At 37.9% G+C, this 15548-nt stretch overlaps 1 protein-coding gene across 2 annotated transcripts in view; it reads right to left on the bottom strand.

Annotated features, from left to right (window-relative positions):
- RAPH1 (Ras association (RalGDS/AF-6) and pleckstrin homology domains 1) overlaps positions 1 to 15548 on the bottom strand; it is a 100242-nt gene that overhangs the window by 7323 nt on the left and 77371 nt on the right. Inside the window, exons 7-13 of one of the 2 annotated variants that reach the window (XM_075028249.1) lie at positions 12723 to 12844; positions 10937 to 11002; positions 9451 to 9594; positions 8113 to 8223; positions 3746 to 3844; positions 3014 to 3134; positions 1277 to 1419 (exon numbers count right to left, since the gene is read on the bottom strand). In XM_075028249.1, the coding sequence (XP_074884350.1) occupies positions 1277 to 1419; positions 3014 to 3134; positions 3746 to 3844; positions 8113 to 8223; positions 9451 to 9594; positions 10937 to 11002; positions 12723 to 12844 (806 nt within the window). Of the gene's footprint in view, positions 1 to 1242; positions 1420 to 3013; positions 3135 to 3745; positions 3845 to 8112; positions 8224 to 9450; positions 9595 to 10936; positions 11003 to 12722; positions 12845 to 15548 lie in introns of those variants that run through there. The other variant, XM_075028250.1, reaches the window with a different exon arrangement.

The following is a 15548-nucleotide window of genomic DNA, read 5'->3' as shown; positions in this document are numbered from 1 at the left end:
TACCAGTACTCCTTCACCTCTGTCCGATACACGCCAGACAGACTCAAGTGCCCTATCTTTCGCACCTCCCTGCTTCTGCAGAAATGATGCACCCTGCACACATATACAAGCCATCTGCTGATGAACATGCAGCAGGTGTTGCGCTCATGCAGTTCAAAGATTTGTATCACAATTTAGCAAGCTACATTCCTGGGCTGAGTACTACACTACTATTAGAATCAGACAATTTCCAAGCCAGCAGGCACTGAAGAAAAGTTATGAATCCCAAAGAATGCAGTCATGTCAGTTTTCACATTGTGCCACATGTGCTTTCTTATTTGAAAATGTGATACTATGTCTTATTTTTAGTTATTTATCTGATGCACCAATGTCAGATGTAGTGACCCATGGGTTTAGTTTTAAGAAACTTGCTTCTCTAGCTTGAACCTGGGGTCTGGGGAAGATTCAAAATTAACAGGAGTGAAGATAGCTTCCCATAGCACCCTGCCAACGTACTTCCACATGCAACTGCTGCAGTTAGTACTGACATCATGGCTGTTCAGGAACCTGGAAATTCCTTTGAGCCTGACAAAAAGCCAGATTAAGTGTCAATTCTGCTGTGTTTGGAACTGTTCCCCAGGAACTACACCAGTCAACTATGACAAAAAGGACAGAAAACTAACCAAACCACAACAGACCTGAGCCCCAGGCTTCAAGGGGTTAAAATCTTTTGTAACTCTCTACCAGTAACAGGAGATACCAAATCTGCCTCAGTCCCCAACTGCTTTCAATTTCAATATTTCTGCTTTGACCATATCTGTGGTTACTGCTTCCATTTCCACTGAATATAATAGAAAACATTTGAGTAAAAACTACTGGAGTACTTAAAAAGATATACCTGCCTTCAGGTCTCAGTTATTCACATCTTCACAATGGAAAGATGTGGCTAGTTAACTGGAGAAAGATCTTAGTGAAAGAATTTCATTCAACTTGTTAACAGCTGATCGTTTTATTTTGTCTTTATTCAACATTAGTTTATAGGATTCTATGGGAAGGCCTTTATCATGCCGTCAAAGAACAGAGGGCTTCTGTGCACACACATAAGAGGAAGAACAGAAGGTTCCAGGGCTGAGTTCCCTGAAAAAGTGATTCCTGAATAAACAATTATATGGCAGTGTATGTCAATAACAGAGTAAAAAAGAGAAAAAATCCCACTCAAGACAGAGGTCAGAGAGGTATCACTCTGTCTGGCACATTTTGTTGGGCGTTGGTTCTCAAACTAAAGTCTTCTTGTTACCTTGCTGGATTCCTCCAGTTGAGTGCCTCGTTTCCAGGCCTCGGAGAACATGGAGCTGACAATACTTTGGGAACGGACATGTCCAGCTGGCTGTGTGTCAGAAACTCCACTGTCAGACTGATTAGAATGATTTGACTGAGATTCTGTTTAGAAGAAAGTTAAGAAACAGTTAGCATATGTTTCTGATTGGTCACAGTTGTTAAACATGTTATCCCACCAAAGGACATTGTTGCCACTAACTACTGTATAAGCTCTAGCTCACATCCATGCCCTTATTGTCTGGAAAACAAAACAGTGCAACAGATCCCTGGTATGAACCAAATCTGAAGCTCCACAAAGTTGACAGCATGTCAGATATGCTACAGAGTATAAAGACACTGCAATTGTATAGGTCCTGAAACACCCAACAGCTCCTGCGCTTTGCGAAAAGCCCCATTTCATGCAATGCATGCAGCCTGCTCTCTCCAGCACTCCTTCCCAACACAACCTTAGAAACAGACACTGGACATAAGCTGAGGACAGGCAGACTATGCTAGCTGAGGCAGTAGTCTGCTTCTGACTGCTCCATTCAAGGGAAGAGAAGGAATGATGCGCATCCTGCAAGTAGCAAACACAGATAATGCTCTGGGTCCACAGGGTATCTGGAAAAGACAGCAGCAACCACTGCTAGACCAATTTATCCAGCCTGGCACCTGCTTTCTGTGTAGTCTCAAGCTGTCCTGGGGAAGAAGAGCATCTAGGCACAGGCTGGACTGCAGCTCTAGCAGAACATGCATGGCTGGTGGGCTGTGGCTCAGCTCCCCGCAAGAAGAGAAACTTTATCAGAAAAACACCCAGTTTGGATGGAGAAATTGTCAGTAACTGAGAATTTACTGCTACGCCTGGCAAGCTGTGCCGCACAGTTGAAGAAACACGGTGCCTTCCCAGTTAGGCTGAATTTGCTTAGCTCATTCTCACAGGCTACCTTCTGAAGCTTTCCAATTCAGTAGCATTACTTCCTGACCTGTATCTGCAATGGACAAAACACTTTCACACAAAATAGCCTGTTTTCAATAATGAAACTTGCCCCTGAGGGTTCAGAATAACCTGGCAAAGCATCAGTCAGCTCTGAACAGTGAAATGAGACTATATAAACCATTCATCAATTTTTAAACTGTTCTGTGCTACAAAAAACCAGTCCCAGTCCTGCTGAGAGATAAACAGGAGCATATTACTGCAGGCACACACAGTTTGACACAGGAACAGAAACAGTGTTTTCAAAGTTCATCTCTAATGAGATTGTTTGGATCTTTGCCTTTGGGCAGGGACTATTTCTCTTTTTCCAATTTCAAATATTTCAGTCAACAAAAGCAGTTTAAGAGCTACACACACATGCTCTATGCATCATTAAAACATATATCTGATTTCTTTTTTCAAATAGGTGAAGATAGAAGCATTAGGAATTTGAAAGGAAGTTTCCTCCTCTCAGTACCAGAAAAACATTCTTTTTTGGAGGTCAACAAGAAAGTACTGTATGTTCCAAATACACACACACCTGCAAGTAATATATTAAAATAGGTTTTTTATATTTTTTTTATATACATGTTAAACAAAGTCTATGTTTTGGACTAATCATAGCATAAAAGACTTTGGAGAAACAGTCCCATTTCCTGCAATAGTCTCTCCTGAGGTCTCCAGATAGCAGATGATAATAAAGATGATTAAATCTTTCTATTATGAGACAGATCACATTATTACCTGGCAAACTAGATGAGCTGGAGCCTGACTTGATACTGGAGCTGGACAAGGAAGTCCAGTCATATGCCGATTCTGTTCTCTTCAATGCTTCCTGATAATTCATGTACAGCTGCTTCCCATACTAAGCAAAATGACAAACAAATTTAACAATTGTATAGGCTGTGTACCCTTTTAGGACTGCTGAGCTCCACCATTGACTTCTTTGTTTCACCTTTTTTCCCCCAGAGAGGAACAACAGGCTCTTTGTTAAGGAGCTCAAGCAACATTTTTTTTTTTTTATTAGTGAATTGCTGAAAGAAAGAAAAAGAGTTAATTTATGCTAGAAGAGATAGTGTCAAGCAAGAAATGGGACAATGAATGAACTAAGCCAACCTGGGGATCTTAGAAAACAATTCTGTTTTCTCAATTCTCTTTTCCCATAAGCCTGGTTTTTAAAATCTGTAAGGGAGCTGGCTAAAATCTAGCCATGAGGTCAGTTAGAACTTCGTTGTGTGACAGAGGTGCAGCAGAAACAAGAAGAAAGGGCACAATTACTGAATTATCGTAACAACAAAGCCTAACAATTTTGCTAGGGAATTAGATATGTAAGAAGATCGTACAGTTCACATTCAAAATAGTTAAACAGAGGGAAGTTAGATTTAGCATGTATTTTGCTAAGTAACTATAAATGGTTTCAAACAGATAATGACAACCACTCATGACAACAGTGCAAGACTGCCTAGAGGAGGTTACCTTAGCAATGCGGATGCCATTGATCCATTGGTGTAGAGTTCTTACATCATCACAGCAAAGATACTTGATATACTGGGATTTCTTCTGGATCTGAGGATGCTGCAGAAAAATTATTAATCCTCATCAATATTTTAATAGCTAGGAGTGCAAGGAAAGCTATTTATTTGTTGAGGTCTATACAGACAAACTTAATGCTGGAAGCTCTTTAATAAAGGTCTGTATCTGAGCTCACTTTAAAATGTTTGAGAGTACTTCAGGAGGTGGCAGTGGGGATTGCATCACATGCAGATTGGCAGTGTGTCCAGTGTGCACTGATTTCAGGTTTGAAATACTAAGAAAGGGTGAATCTTTCAGTATTTTGCTGCTGTACCTTCTACCAACAGTGTCTTCTACACCTGTAAAGCTTTTTAGAAATCTTTATACTCTCAAGCCAAGTGGTCAGAACAGTGTCAGCTTGTAAAAACCTTTCCTGAACACAAGGAAGAGACTGCTAAGGCATAAAGAGCTGTCTCCTTTCACTGCTCTATGGACTAACTCACCACCTGAGGGAGACAACTGATATTTCACCTTCCTCTCACACCAAAACAAACCAGAGGAAAACAAACACACTGGTCTTCTCTGCTTTTGTATGGCTTGAGTGAGATGCTCCACAAACGACATGCTTAACAGTACAATTCCATTGTCAGCTTGTAGAGCCTTCAAGGTCCTCCACCCTACTGATACAGGGCTATCATCTAAAATATTTGCTGCCCCCACATGCACGTATAAAAAAGAAAAGGTGCCGTATTTATCAATTCAACAGTCAAGAAGGAAATGTGTATTTTTCAAAAATCAGACAGTAGGAATCATTCTGGATGGATTATTCAGTTGCTTCCTGTCCATGCTATAGAAGTTCCATGTCTCACAGCTGTCAGGGCAACTCTGAATGCTCAAGTTCTTATATCCTCTGTTAGCTTACAGTTCAGTGACACAGAGTTTTGCTAGATGATCATAGGTATTTAAGTTTTATTGGACTGTCTGAAACATGTATCAAAAACTTTTAAACCCTTTTCAGAATATTCTCTCCTGTTGTCTTCAAAACATAATTATTTCAAAATGAACATGTTTATCCCCATAAACAGAATATATATAACTAACTTCATTATGATATCAGAGAATTGTTTTCATTTTTCACTACCAGCCTCTTTCACATACATGTTGTATAACAAAGAAGAGCCTATACAAACGCAAACAATTACTTTACTGACAAGCCGCCTTTTTCCTGGGCTTGTTCAAAAATTTGGTTATACAGAAATAAAAGAACCTCTCAGAAATCTAACATTTAGGACCAAGGAACTAATATTATATACTAGCATACAAATGCTATACTTAACAATAGCACAGCATCTGTCCTGCACAGTAAGGTTCAAGATAAACAAAGGAAGCAAACATGTAAAGACAAATTCATTCTGAACTTCAGTGAGAATTGTCCTTTCAGTTTGTATGTGCCATTCACCTCTCCAAAAACATGTTCATGTTTTGCAGGTATTTCCCAGCCTAGTGAATCTTTGTGGCACAAAACTGAGTTTCTATTAAGAAAAAAAAAAAAGTATTGCTTCTATACATTGGTACTAATATAAAACATCAATGTAACATTTTAAGAATTGAGAAAGGCAGAACTCAATCCTGCTTAATATAATAATTTGGTGATTCATCAGTTCCACACCAAAAACATAGCTTCACTTTGTCTAAGTTACATGACTAACTCTACCCCATTAAATATAGGGACAATTTAGACACATTAAAATTTGACTTTAACATTTTCTTGTCCTCATTTATGCTAAGAATGGCAACACTTTTTAAAAAAATCTACTTAGATAAGACTTAGTCTCGTTTACTCTGTGTGGTCAACAAGTCTGAAAAAATAATTCACTATTAACCTGTGTGGATGTGGCTAGAAAGTGACATGTAAGCAGAATAAATCAATTTATTTCAAAGAATTTATAAATACCTATAAACACTGACATTTTTGCTTTTAATTGCATTCAATTAACTGTGCCAATGACCTAGAAGAACATGGAAAATATTTCCAGTTTCAGCTGTATGCTTTCTCCCTTAATATCATGTCCCATATTTGATATTTGGTATCTACTTCTGAGTGGGCCCAAATGCATGTTGCCCTGTCTATTGGAAGATGAAATCCTTTTTTCACACAGTGGGCAGGCAGCCACACACTCCAGGCACATAAAACATTCTAATGTCCTGACATATGCAACACCACATGAGCTACACATCAGGGAAGGTAAGAGGTCACAGGAAAACTGTAGGTGCAGCTATAATCATCTCTTGTTACTTGCACCATTTTCAAATCCATGAAGACACTTTAATTGCTGTGAACATACTGTGAAAACCTGTTTTAAAATAGCTTTGTAGCTAGCTATCTTACAGGAACTGACACCATTTTGAACACTGTGTGGGAGTCAAGAGAGACTGGGAGATGAGTTAATGCAATTTAAAATAACTTGAAGTACTCAAGTTATTCATCTCAGGTCACTGCTTTCGTAACATTTTTTCCTACTTGTTCTTTCTACCTGTCCTTTATACTCAGAAGTTTCTTCCTTTACAGCATCCCCTTTCCCTCAGGTTGGGCAATATGGGTAAACTTGACTCTCTAATACCAATTTCTGCACAACTCTGGACCTATGCTCTGAGAAGATGGCAACTCCCTGAAGTTAGCATTTCAAGGGCTATTATCTCACTGAACCTGAACTGTTGTAAGGTACAGAGCTGCCAAACGGAAAAAAACAGTTTAGTGTTATGTTTTAGAGTATGGTGAACAATTAAATAGACTGGTATTCATCATTCTGGAACTAAGACAATTCAGGGCAATATGAAAGTGTTTACAAAGTCATGAGGACCATGGAGGACAGGCAACAATTGTTCACTAACTGTTCACTTACTATACAAGAACTAGAGAAAAATGAAATGGAAAGCAACTGATGGTTCAGAACAAGTAAAAGAGCGTACAAGGTAAACCCAACTGCTGCAGCATTCTAGAATTTTCTTAGACTCCCAGAGACAGGGCCCATTCAAAGAGTAAGAATGCACACAGGGCTATTAAACAGCCAAGATCCACCTCCTGGCTCCCTAAATTTCTAAAGGCTGAAAAAGTATTCTGTGGAAGTATCTCTGCAAGACTGTCCTGTATTTCTAATTTTTCCCTAAGCAGCTTATAAGGAAAGAGAAATCTAGTGAGCTAGATGAGTCCAGTAAAGCCATTCTGCTGCTGCTCTCTGTGATCTTTTTGCCTTCCCCCACCACGCAATCTACACGGATCTTGTGGCAGGTGGATGAAATCTGTCACCTTGATGGGGAAGAAAGTGATTCATAGCCATTTCTTCCCTCTGCACTAGTCCCTGTATGGCAGTTTCTCATTTTTTTTTACTGTATTTCTGTCAAGAAGGCTCATTACAACTCCACAGAAAATGTAGTTAAACACATGTGCTGGGTTTGGCTGGGATAGTTAATTTTCTTCATAGTAGCTGGTATGGGGCTATGTTTTGGATTTGTGCTGAAAACAGTGTTGGTAATTCAGGGATGTTCTCATTATTGCTGAACAGTGCTTACACAGTGTCAAGGCCTTTTCTGCTTCTCACACCACCTCACTCCACCACTGAGTAGGCTGGGGGTGCACAAGAAGTTGGGAGGGGACCCAGCTGGGACAGCTGACCCCAACTGACCAAAGGGATATTCCAGACCATAAGACGTCATGCTCAGCATATAAAACTGGAGGAAGAAGAAGGAAGTGGGGGACAGAGTTATGGTGTTTGTCTTCCCAAGTAACTGTTACACGTGATGGAGCCCTGCTTTCCTGGAGATGGCTGAACATCTTCCTGCCGATGGGAAGTAGTGAACAAATTCCTTGCTTTGCTTTGCTTGCGTGCATGGCTTTTGCTTTACCTAGTAAACTGTCTTTATCTCAACCCACGAGTTTTCTCTCTTCTACTCTTCCAACTCTCTCCCCTATCCTGCCATGGGAGAGTGAGCAAGCGGCTGGGTGGTGCTTAGTTGCCAGCTGGGGTTAAACCACGACAACATAGCTTTCTCATTGTCACTAACTTATGGCAAGTTAGATTTCTCATGTGCAGACTGAAGATAATTTAGAGATTCACCAGGAAAACTGACAGGCATAGTTTTCCAATTGTTACATTACTACAGGAAGTGTATTCTAAATTATAATCTCTCCCAAGATTATATTGTCTTAATCAGCTCTTGCTCACAATTAGGATGTGTAGTTATTATAAGGGACTAAGAATAGTGTGGAAATGTTTCAAGCTTTTTACTTGCTCTTTTCAGTATGAGAATTTTCAAAACAATTAACAACTTACCTTTAGCACTAAACAATAGTCTGTGGGTGCTTTGTATTTGTTCCGATAGTCCTGTCCATAGTAAACACTGACATGATCTAGCTGTAGAAAGCACACGAGATCCCGTGAGACCTATTAAATACAAAAATAATAATTTACAAAATATCTTTATAAGAAAGTCACGCGTACTGATAAAATCAGTCTAGTGTTAAGATCCAATACTAGTATAAGGTCTAGTTAGGGTCAAATATTAGTTTCCATCTGATTCGAAAACTACCAATACAAGAAGGAGATACAGCCATGCATACACTCTCGCATCAGACGTTCATTTTTAACCAGATATCCTCTTCAAATTCAGTCTGGGTTTTTGTGTTTTGTCTGCATTTTGCCTTTTGACAACATTTTTATACCATACTACTAATTTTTATTCAGAGTTGGTATCAGGAAAAAGTAAATAGGATTGGCTGACTGGGAACTTTTTAACAGCTGTTGGTTACATCTCACCTTGGTAATAATCAAGGTGCCCAAATTCCAGTGTGACTGTGAGTAAAATTCTAATGATGTTTGGCAGTGATTGTAGGGCACAGAATTTAAACAGGCTATCCTGCGTATAGATTGTTTTAACAAAGCAAAAGGCTGTGGAAAGAACATCTGAGATGTATTCAGCTCTAAAGGGAGCTGGTGCACTGACAGACATTTCCTCTTCATTGCCAGTTGTGTGGGAAGTGGACTTCCTCTACTGGGGATCAGTTGATGCTGTCAAGACTGATGGATTCCTGGACAACTTGAACTCACAGTAGTTCAGCCGTGAAGCTACAATGCATTTGTAGCAGCTTTCTATTTATTTTTCATTATTGATACACATGAACAGCAGTAAGTGGCAATGAAGAAATGATATTATGATTACCAGTTTCAAAAAAGTAGCACAAATTGGTCCAAAAAGAATCCCATTTGTATGAACTAAAACCAATGAAATTATGCAGACTGATTGTGGAGTTGGTCTGATATTTTACGATTGGCACTTGCGGTGCACTTTGGTCCTTCATCTGAATTCTGCTTGAGAAAAGACAGCCTCTTAACTCCACTAATCATTCTTCCTCAAGTGTTTCTGAACACCTAATCCCAAGCTCACTCAAAAAGCAGACCCTTGTTGTCTTGTATTTTTAAATTTGTGGTTACACCCTTCAGATTAAGTGCTACCACAGTAATTTACACAATATTTCCATGAAAAAGCTGCACTTTTAATTAAGGGATGCAGCACTAGGCAAGGCCCAGCTAAGCCAAAATTTAAGGCTGACTCTTGTGTGCATAGTTCACCAGCAATAAACAATTCAGGGAAATTGCTTTAAAACAGCATACCTTTGCCTTCCCTTTAGGGACATAGTAGATTCCAGAAGCTCGAAGAAGAAAGTAACGTTTCTTCCAAGACTTCTTACCATCCTCTTTCAGCCACAAAACTCCCTCAATCTCTGGCACGGTTACAGAACTTCCACAGAAACATTCCTGCCGATAAGCACAGTGGTTTGGGAAGAGAAACAGACAGAACATAAGCATGCAGTAGTTTGTTTTTAATGACTGAAATCCTGAAATTCTTTATCTAAGGAATGCACACAAAACTGGGACAGCTTTTTTTTTTTCCACACAGTGATATGAATTAGAGATTCATTGTAGAAGCTATAAGGTAATTCAGACAAACACAATAGGGGACCTTAGCATCTTCTCAGCACAAGAACAACAACAAAAATATCAGCAGCTACTGTAAAGATTTTCTAACCACTGCTTATCAGTAATAGATGCCCCAACAGCTTTACTGGCTTTAAAGTCATGAGGTCGCCTCATACATATAGCCTCATAAGTCTAAGTATACACAAAACCTAATTACATATCCATCAGATACAGCTATAATTCATTCCATGAGTACTTTGTGGCTACTAACTGCCAACACTACAAATTCTGTTAAGGTTCTATTTATAAAGAACTAACAGAGGAAAACAAACACTTTAAATCCAGTCCAGATTAATATGCAGCACAGAGATTTACGAGTAATCCTAGAAGACAGAAAGAATTAGGTAGAATTACAACCCTCTGCATGTCATGGCTTCAAGCACCTTTTTGATCCACAGTATTCACATGACCACTTATTAAAACCCATATTAATAATATACTAAGAGCATGCATATGGTACTTAAAAGTGAAATTGTATTAAATATAATCCAAAATTAAATACCCAAAATATTTACTTTTGTGTAACTACTGAAATCATAATCATTATTCTGGAAATCAAGTGAAAGCTATGACACTTCAGCATGGGTAGGTCTCTAAAAATGTCACTTTTTTTTTTTGTTGTCCTTGGTTCTATTTAACATGTTCGATGTTAATTGACTTCCTTCTCTGTCACTCATTTTTTAAATTGAATATTTGGTTGTTTATTTTGAAATGGAATTGAAACAATTTTTAATTGAACCAATGCTACAGAATTTTGTAGAGAATAACAATTTGGAGAGTACTAGTAAAAAGATCTCTACCACCACAGGTCAAAAAAACCCAGGTGACAGTTCTGCAAATATCGATTCGTTTTAGCCATAGTTACAGGTAACCTCATTTTGATTATCACTGTGCATGGTATTTTATTTATTAAACAAAATAAAGACACATTTTTATTAACTGATTGTATCTGAAACAGGGTAACATTAAAATAGCCATTTATCTCAAATGTAACACATTCCATTCACAGTTGTTCCAGAATTACATTCAGCTCCATCCAATTTCAATCACCACAACCTTTTAGAATTTAGCTTCCAGCTCTGGAATGACCACTATGCCCTTTTTGTTTTGGCAGTCTTACCTCTAGCAGCACCTCTTTATTTCTGTCTGCCATCTCAGAGGTTTCTTTCTTCCCTAGCAGATAATTCTGTAACAAGACAAAACTTAATATTTCTATAGGCATTCTGAAATCAAGCCGAGCAACATTTCTTCTTTACCTTTCTGTAGCCATAAGAAAAAAACCCCAGCTATTACCTAAGAACAATACATTAATTGAACAAAACTCTGTAGTCCAACTGAAACTATCTGTCAGACTGCTAAATAATACATGGAACTAAGTTATAACCACCTTCTCCAGAAATACCGATCAGTCCATTCTCTTAAATCCTAGGTAACAGCCTCATAACAACATTGTCCTGGCTTTCCACAAAACTGCCATTGTACCAACTTCCTGGTACAATGCATCCAGAAATAAAAATACTATGAACTTGAAAATCCCACAATAAAAATACTAAGAAAAACAGAGATCTTTAAACTTGTTACTTACTGCCGTTACTTATGTGTTCAAAGAAGCACATACAGAAACAATGTACTTCTTTCCACCTTGCCCTGACAGTTTTGCTGACTAAAAATATTTATTTTTCATGAAGAATTACTAAATACTCTTTGTCTTCTTAAAAGGAACCTAACTACACATGGGTACTGTATCTTATTTAATAGGAAGTTTTGTACTCTCCTTCAGCTTGGAAAGGACTGGGACAATGAAAATCTTCCTCTTCCTAACCACTAGCTCTTATGCTGGGAAAAAAACCAATATTCACAAAGTTTAACCAGGTCCATATTTTAAACCAAGGAGAAATACTGGGTTTATGCTGGTACCTCATTCTTGTTAACAGTGCCCACCATATGTACTGATACTAAACATATCAACTACATGCTTTTAAAAAGAATTTAGAGTTTTGCTGCTTCATCACAAAGCACTTGGGTTCAATACTTACTTTAAAAAAAACCAAAAAACCCCCCAAGTAAACTGATGGTGTCCCAAAGGATGAACATGCAAAACTGACACTTGTTTAAATCCAAGAAATTACCACATAGATGCCATACAGATATAAAAATAATCTATGACCCCAAAAGGGAATACATTAGCTAAGAGTTAAGCAAGAGATCAAGTGATATTATAACCAGGTTTTTTTCAATTCAAATTCTTCAAAGAGCCGCCTTCTGCTTTTCTGTATCTTTTCCTCCACTCCCTTACAATTCTGAACTGCTGCCAGATATCAAATCTGTAGCTACGATTTGAGAGAAGAGAGGCATTTGAGATCATTTGAGAGAGAAGAGGGGCCTTCAGTTTCCTAGTCAGGGAACAGGAAACAACTGAATAGAGGCTTGTCTCAGCTTCCACAGGGAGCTCTCTTCTCTTCACTTACCATTTGACCATGAATTAGCTATTCTCTTAGATTTTCTCTTCCCCTTCTTGCCAGCAACGCACGAATGCACAGTGGAGAGGTACTACTATTAGTAATATCTGTCAAAACCTTTCTTGCATATTTACATATTTGACCAGCACTAAGTGTTGTTGTAAATGCCATGAAATCGCTTGCCTTCATCTCCATTAAAATTACCTACAAACACATTAGCGAACAGGTTGCTTCAGCCTATGATTTTCTGCTAGGGACTTGGATTTTGTGCCAACCACAATGTGGATTATACATGGTGCCTAAATGTAAACTTACCTGGCATTTTAATACATACACAAGTATCAAAATAAAAGTATGGAAATGAATGCTACCAAAAAAAGCAGGAAACTGCAATTAGGCATGCACGCGTGCATGCACACATACATTCAACATGAATCTCAGTCTTACCTGGGGATTCTTGAAAAGTGCATATTTCTCTATACGTTCCACAAACATTAGTTTGTTTTGACTATCTCTTGTCCAGTTCAGAAGATTTTCAACTAAATTTTCATGATCTTCAAAGATCCTTTCTGCAGCAATAACAAGAGAGCAAATACATTTGAACCTGCCACATTTTGTGATAGAAACTACTCTGTAGTCATATCTGGGAGACAAGGCATATACATAGAGAAAACAGTTCAAGGTCTACTAAAATGGGGAAGAAGTTTACACTAAGAAACTAAAATAACTCAGTCAACTTTCAGACATGCCTGGTTTAATTTTACACTTACACTCACTCAATACTCACTTCTATCTTTTCAGGCTTATACTTCCACCAATACATGAAGTGTTTTTCTTTTTTTTTTTTTTTAACCTGACAAAGCCTACCATCCCACATGAACACAACAGACTCAAATAATGACACTTCAAATGTTATGAGTACAAATAAGAAATACTTATATGTACTCTGGTCCATACAATCCCTGGAGGAATTCTTTAGGCAGCTTTTTCAGCACAAAAATTGTTTCTACATCCCCAATTACCCTTTCAGTCGTGAAGGAACAAAAAGAGCAATAGACAATGATCAGAGGGAAAACAAAATGCTTCCCAAATGCAGAATACCCATGGTTAGTGGGAGTATTGTAGAAGAAGTCTGAAAACTGACAATGTCTATTTCTTACAATCTATCTTGCTGAATAAATGTTGTATCAACAATGGCTTCTGAGAACTCTGAGCTTTGACTCTCCGTTGAAATAGTTATCACTAGTACAAGATACTGAAAATAGGCAAAAGAAAGGAAGAAAAAAAGTGGAAAACTTACTGAAATGGTACAGAAATAGCTGAAAACCTTTATTTTAAAATAAATAAGGAAAAATACATCTTTGAGAAACCACTACACCAACTTTCTCCTCTTTTTAAAGACCCTAAAGTAGAACCTTGCTTTCTGCCATTTGTTCCCTCTTCACATAGGCCACACAGTGGCATTTCAGCAAATTATTTCCTTCAGAATCTTTTGTCAGGTGCTTGACCTTTCAGTGAAAGCCGAACATGTTTTTTTCCCACTAAATCAATTACACCACATTTTTACAAAGGGTATATTGCACTGAGCACATCCAGACCTAGGAGCTATCACTAATGAAGACTGAGATGACATATGACTTCTCAACGTCTTTGGTAATTAAGAATACTAAGCAGCATGAATGCAACAAAATGTCATCTGTAAAGAATGAATTAAGGTTTGAGATGACAACACAACATTACTTAGGTCTCAGTGCGATCTTTCCAAGAAGATTTCAAGTTACAACTCACGACTTCCATTAAGCTCTATCAGCAACACAGCTATACTGTCTTCCAAGAAAGTAAAAAAGGTGTTACCTAACAGAAGAACAAAACAAAAAAAACCTCAGAGGACTGTGATACAAAAGCTTAAATCTCACTGCAGCCTCACTAGTGAAACTGGATAGCTTTCAAAACATATCAACTGTTATTACAAGAAGAACAATAACTGAACTCAAACACAAACCAACTTATTCACTGAGTGTATACGTACCCATAGTATGTAAAAACTGCATATAATGCAACATTCCTACTATTAAACATACTCTCTAAAATTGAAACATTGCAACTCACAGATACTTCATAGACTACTCTGCTCTAAACAACCTTTGTCCCAACCAAAAGAAACCTTCCACAATTGTTTCTGTTACAAACTTGCAGGGTAAAATGGGGCAAAGCATTTCATTCTGCATTCTGGAAATGGTATCACTGAGTTCTTCTGAAAGTACACCTAAAGCTCCTGGTTAAACCATTAGAGAGTAACAAGTGGCCTTCTACTTCAAGTACATGTACCTAAACCAGACTCCTCAAAAACTAGTTAACCATACACATTTGAAGCAGCCCACATAAAATGCAGAGACAATCAGGAAATCCACAGGCTTCATGTCTCTCTCTGCAGTTTGTTAGCTTAAAGCTTTCACTGCATTTTTTTGAACTGTGCAATTAATGAGCAATCAACTGACAAGACAACATGGTAAAATACACTGTGAGGGTACGTAGGTCTTCTGTGGCTCAGTAAGGGAAAACATTATAATAAAGGAATTCCTTCCTCTTACATAGGCACTGCCAGAAAATAATGTTTCAAAAGATGAACCACTGGCAAAATAACACAATACAATACACAATAGTATATTGGGGGAGGGCTTTGTTGTAATCATTCTTTCATCTGTTTTTCAAGTTCCAGTATAAAACACATGAATCAAACAGGCTGCATTTTGGATTGTCTTTTAAAAAAAACACATATATGAAATCTATGAAAAACTACTTAACAGTTACCCAACCAAGGATCAAGGAAAGCCAAACTGAAAAACAAAAGAGGAAACATAATTCTACCTTCTTGCTTCTCTCTTAGGGATAACATGTTGTAATCTGAATTTAAAACTCTGTAATTTTAACAGATGTTGTTCTTTAGCTTGAAACTCTTTCAATACAGCAGTCAAATTCTGTCATTCCCAGCATGACACTGAGCCCATACAATAGGGTATGCATATACTTGTAAGTATACCAACAAGAGAGATTTGTTAACCCTGGTTTCATGTCAAAATAATGTTAATTTAGTCACGCTGTTAATTTGGATAAACATAAGTTTATCTTTCTGTCTGCAGCCTAGCTCTTTGTTTCTAACAAAAGTTGAAAATATTTTTTCCAGTATTTTTTTCCTTTATTCTTTACAGGCTGCACAGTGAATGCAAGTGTCTTACAAAAGCAAATCTAGGATGGGAAAGACCCCTGGCTGAG

This window comes from Buteo buteo, chromosome 5 (assembly GCF_964188355.1).
Source record: "Buteo buteo chromosome 5, bButBut1.hap1.1, whole genome shotgun sequence".
NCBI classification, from domain to species: Eukaryota; Metazoa; Chordata; class Aves; order Accipitriformes; family Accipitridae; genus Buteo; species Buteo buteo.
This window is presented reverse-complemented; position numbering and strand designations above follow the sequence as displayed.